General features: G+C 45.7%; 1 protein-coding gene across 10 annotated transcripts in view; it reads right to left on the reverse strand.

Annotated features, from left to right (window-relative positions):
* Positions 1–2662: 2662 nt before the first annotated feature.
* Positions 2663–5000, reverse strand: part of LOC126984370 (adenylate cyclase type 5-like) — a 93076-nt gene continuing 90738 nt past the window's right edge. For 4 of the 10 annotated variants that reach the window (XM_050837998.1, XM_050837997.1, XM_050837996.1 and 1 more), the window contains 2 exons: positions 4517–4641; positions 2666–3914 (listed from right to left, as the gene is read on the reverse strand). In XM_050837998.1, coding sequence (XP_050693955.1) covers positions 3732–3914; positions 4517–4641 — 308 coding nt within the window. In that variant the 3' untranslated portion in view covers positions 2666–3731. Of the gene's footprint in view, positions 3915–4516; positions 4642–5000 lie in introns of all 10 variants that reach the window. The other 6 variants (XM_050837994.1, XM_050837993.1, XR_007736606.1 and 3 more) reach the window with 5 other exon arrangements.

Raw genomic sequence — 5000 nt, forward strand, 5'->3', positions numbered from 1 at the left:
GCTTAGCTCTTTACAAATCCACTAGCTCACTAACTATTCCCATCTATTAGCAAACAAGATATTATTCCTAGTATTATATCCTCAGCAAGGCCACGGCTCTGGTTTGTGATGGAGTCTATGGGGCCACTTCCAAAGTCCGCCATGATGGGTTAGCAAGCGCCCAAACCAATACTCAAGACTTAGAAAATTCCCTGTACAGTGTTTGGTGTTGCTGTTTATGTTAGCCCATCCGCTGCGATTGGCAAGGATTTCGCCTTCACTGGTAGCCTGGTAACATATGCTCCCAGGTCTTTCTGTGCCTCTGTGGTGGGTAGTGGAGTGTTTCCCTTGTGGTATTGGCATGCTGGATATCCCTTCACTGGTAGCCTGGTAACATACACTCCCAGGTCTTTCTCTGCCTCTGTGGTGGATAGTGGAGTGTTCCCCATGTGGTATTGGTGTGCTGGATATCCCTTCACTGGTAGCCTGTTAACATATGCTCCCAGGTCTTTCTGTACCTCTGTGGTGGGTAGTGGAGTGTTCCCCATGTGGTATTGGCATGCTGGATATCCCTTCACTGGTAGCCTGGTAACATACACTCCCAGGTCTTTCTCTGCCTCTGTGGTGGATAGTGGAGTGTTCCCCATGTGGTATTGGTGTGCTGGATATCCCTTCACTGGTAGCCTGGTAACATATGCTCCCAGGTCTTACTCTGCCTCTGTGTTGGGTAGTGGAGTGTTCCCCATGTGGTATTGGTGTGCTGGATATCCCTTCATTGGTAGCCTGGTAACATATGCTCCCAGGTCTTTCTCTGCCTCTGTGGTGGGTAGTGGAATGTTCCCCATGTGGTATTGGTGTGCTGGATATCCCCTCCCAAGATGCATGACCTCACATTTTTCTTCACTAAATTGTAGCAGCCACTTTTTGTTCCACTCCTGTAGCTTGGTGATGTCTTCTTGTAGGAAACCCGCATCCAAGGGGTTAAGAACGTTTATGAAAATATTATGGAAGTCTCTAATGTACCTGTATAATCTATGTAATGTACCGTATCATCGGGAGAGTAACCATTGTAGAGTGTAGAGGATTAAATAGCTTGGATTGGGCGATTAGGATGCCACTGTATTGGACTGTGAAATTGGCTCTCGGTATTGCAAGACACTCGCTTTTCACATCAGCTATTATTAAAGGCTAAAGAATGGGTCAGTCGGGTTCTAATGAGTGTTTCTTGAGGTTAATGGTACGGAAGAAGGGTCAGACTACCATCAAGGTCATGAAACTACTCCTGGAAATGCCCACACCTCCTAGGAAAGCCTTGTCAAATATGTGTTCTTGGGCGGCGAAATGTCTTGTAATACGCCCATATGTGTGTGTCTCTACGCTACGCCAAAGCTCGCTCAGACTGGTCCCTTTAATAGAGCTCTGCAGCGCTATGCCACGAACTAACTATATTTTTTTGATAAGAACTACTACTACTACTACTACTACTACTACTACTACTACTACTACTACTACTACTACTACTACTACTACTACTACTACTACTACTACTACTACTACTACTACGTCTTGGTAATTTAGTCTTTCGCTTTCTCCTTTTAATTCAGAGTTTTTTTTCCCCTTTTTTGTAATCATTGTTTCCATAAGTCTAATTTTCCTCCTCCTTCCTACACTTCATTTCTTTAATCCTCCTCCTCTTCCTCCTCTTCCTCTTCCTCCTCCTCCTTCTTTCCTCCCTTTTATTCACTATTCCTATTACCATCAACATTATCAGCCTCGTCTTCCCTTCTTCTTCTTCCTCTTCCTCCTCCTCCTCCTAAGTTTCTAAATGGGATAACTATGGACATATGACAAATTCTCCTTCCTTCCTCCTCCTCCTCCTCCTCCTCCTCCTCCTCCTCTTCCTTCTCCTCCTTCCATTCCTCTCTTCTAACTCGGGAGACATGATGGTTTTTCCTTCCTTCCTTCCTTCCTCCTCCTCCTCCTCTTCCTTCTCCTCCTCTTCCTCTTCCTCTTCCTCTTCCTCCTAATTCAAGAGAGGTACGGCCAAGTGATATCTCGTTCCCTCTACCTCTAACTATCTATCACTAACTGCATCTCTCTCTCTCTCTCTCTCTCTCTCTCTCTCTCTCTCTCTCTCTCTCTCTCTCTCTGTAGCTAAAGTTACCCGAGGACGGACGCAATGTAGGTCAAAACAACGCTGGAATTACCTAACCTAACCTGACCTGACCTGACCTGACCTGACCTCCTTGCTTCCATATTTAATTCACAAGAACTTAAGAATTTACATAAAGGTTTGACAATGCCTCCACAAAACCACCAGTACCAGAAGACCTTGTAATTTCAACACCATTTCAACACCATCTCAACACCATTTCAACACCATCTCAACACCATTTCAACATCATTTTTCAACACCTAGATCTATACTTCACAGCTCATAACACACACACACACACACACACACACACACACACACACGCGTACACATATATATTTTGCTGTTTTTCATTTGATTTTTTTTATTTTCTCTCTCTCTCTCTCTCTCTCTCTCTCTCTCTCTCTCTCTCTCTCTCAGCACCTCCATCGTATTTACACTCCTCCTCCTCCTCTTCTTCCTCCTCCTCTTCCCCCTCCTCCTCCTTCTCCTCCTCCTCCTCCTCCTCCTTCTTTATTTTTCTTTCTTATCAATAATTACAGTTTTTTTTCTTCTTCTTCTTCTTCTTCTTCTTCTTCCTCCTCCTCCTCACCACTAATATAGTTCGGAGTGGCTTGAGGTAACTCCACTAGACTCCACAAACACATATGTCAACTCCACTAAGGTTCAACTCCACCACTACAAACACCACAAGCACCTCCACAAGTACATAAGTCAACTCCACTCAACTCCACTCAACTCCGCTTGGGTTCAACTCCACCACCACATGCACCTCCATTTCTTCACCTCCAGATGTCAGTTTTGGCTCCACAAGTACTTAAGTTAACTCCACTCAACTCTGTTCAACTCCACTTTGTTCAATTCCACCACTACCAACACCACTACAAGCACCTCCACTTTTTTCCACCTCCGTTTTTCAGTCCACAAAGCTTCCACAAGTACATAGATCAACTCCACTCAACTCCGCTTGGGTTCATCACCACCACCAACACCACAAGCACCTCCACTTTTTTTCCACTTCCGTTTTTTCAGTCCACATAGCTTCCACAACTACAAATGTCAACTCCACTTGGGTTCAACTCCACCACTACCAACACCACTACAAGCACCTCCACTTTCTTCCACCTCCGATTTTCAGTCCACATAGCTTCCCCAACGACAAATGTCAACTCCACTCAACTCCACTTGGCTTCAACACCACTACAAGCACCTCCACTTTTTTTCCACCTCCTTTTTTCAGTCCACAAAGCTTCCACAACTACAAATATCATCGCCACTCCCTCTACTCCCATCTACTCCACTTGGGTTCAACTCCACCACCATTAACACCACTACAAGCACCTCCACTTTCTTCCACCTCTGTTTTTCAGTCCACATAGCTTCCACAACTACAAATGTCAACTCCACTCAACTCCACTTGGCTTCAACACCACTACAAGCACCTCCACTTTTTCCACCTTCCCTTTTTCAATCCACAGAGCTTCCACAACTACAAATATCAACACCACTCCCTCTACTCCCATCTACTCCACTTGGGTTCAGCTCCACCACCACCACTAACACCACTACAAGCATCTCGACTTGTTGATTATCTCCGTTACTTGTGGTTCTGTCCGGTCTGGGTCATGGTCTGAGGGCTTTCCGAAGTCTCAATGGTGTCATGACTCTTCCCCGTCAAAAAATAGGTCACCATGTCCCCCTTCCCCTTGACCTTGATGGTGCCGCGACAGGTCAGCGGGTAGCCCTTCTTGTGCAGGATTTGGTAGACTTCTTGGGTCACCTGGAAGTGGGTTGTACGGTTAGATTTATGGTTGGGTGTGGTTGCTGTGATCGGATGTTACCGCCTCTAATGACCAGTGTTTAAAATGGACGAAATTGAGGTCACTTTGGGTCTCATGTGTGTGTTTTTGGGTTCATGGTACAGAGGAAGGGTCAAACTACCATCAGGGTCATTAAACTACCCCTGGAAATGCCCACAGCTCCCGTGAAAGTCTTGTCAAATATGTGTTTCTTAGGTTAATGGTACAGAGGAAGGGTCAAACTACCATCAGGGTCATTAAGCTACTCCTGGAAATGACCCAAACTCCTATGAAAAGCTTGTCAAATATGTGTTTCTTAGGGTCACGGTACAGAGGAAGGGTCAGACTACCACCAGGGTCATAAAACTACCCCTGGAAATGCTCACAACAGCCTAGCCAAATGCCTCTCCCCCTCCTCAGCCACTCACGAAAGGTCAGACTACCACCAGGGTCCCAAAACTACCTTTGGAAATGCCCCAAAAGCTACCGGTCATTCCTAAAAGTGTGACCTAGTATGACCCTCCCTTCCCTTCCTTTCCCTTCCCCTAACCTGTATTTAACCTGTACCTAACCTGTAACTGACCTGTATCTTGTCAAGCTCCCCTGTAGAGTCCATCCTTGAGGCCACATTCACAGCGTTGCCCCAAATGTCGTACTGTGGTTTGCGCGCGCCGATCACACCAGCAACCACAGGACCGATGTTGATGCCTGCGGACAGAAGGGAACGGTGAGGGACGGAATATGACAATGACCCTACATTTTATGACTGAGGGAAGGGATATAAGTCCATATTAAATGTTATAATGATGGTTTTCTTAGGTTCATGGTACAGAGGAAGGGTCAGACTACCACTGGGGTCATAAAAACACCCCTGGAAATGCCCACAACTCCTATGAAAGCCTTGTTAAATGTGTGTTTTCTTATGATCATGGTACAGAAGAAGTGTCATTAAACTACCCCTGAAAATGCCTGCCCATAACTCCTATGAAAGCCTTGTTAAATGGGTGTTTTCTTAGGTTCATGGTACAGAGGAAGAGTCAGACTACCACTGGGGTCATAAAACTACC

The sequence above is a fragment of the Eriocheir sinensis genome, chromosome 57 (genome assembly GCF_024679095.1).
Source record: "Eriocheir sinensis breed Jianghai 21 chromosome 57, ASM2467909v1, whole genome shotgun sequence".
Classification (NCBI taxonomy): Eukaryota; Metazoa; Arthropoda; class Malacostraca; order Decapoda; family Varunidae; genus Eriocheir; species Eriocheir sinensis.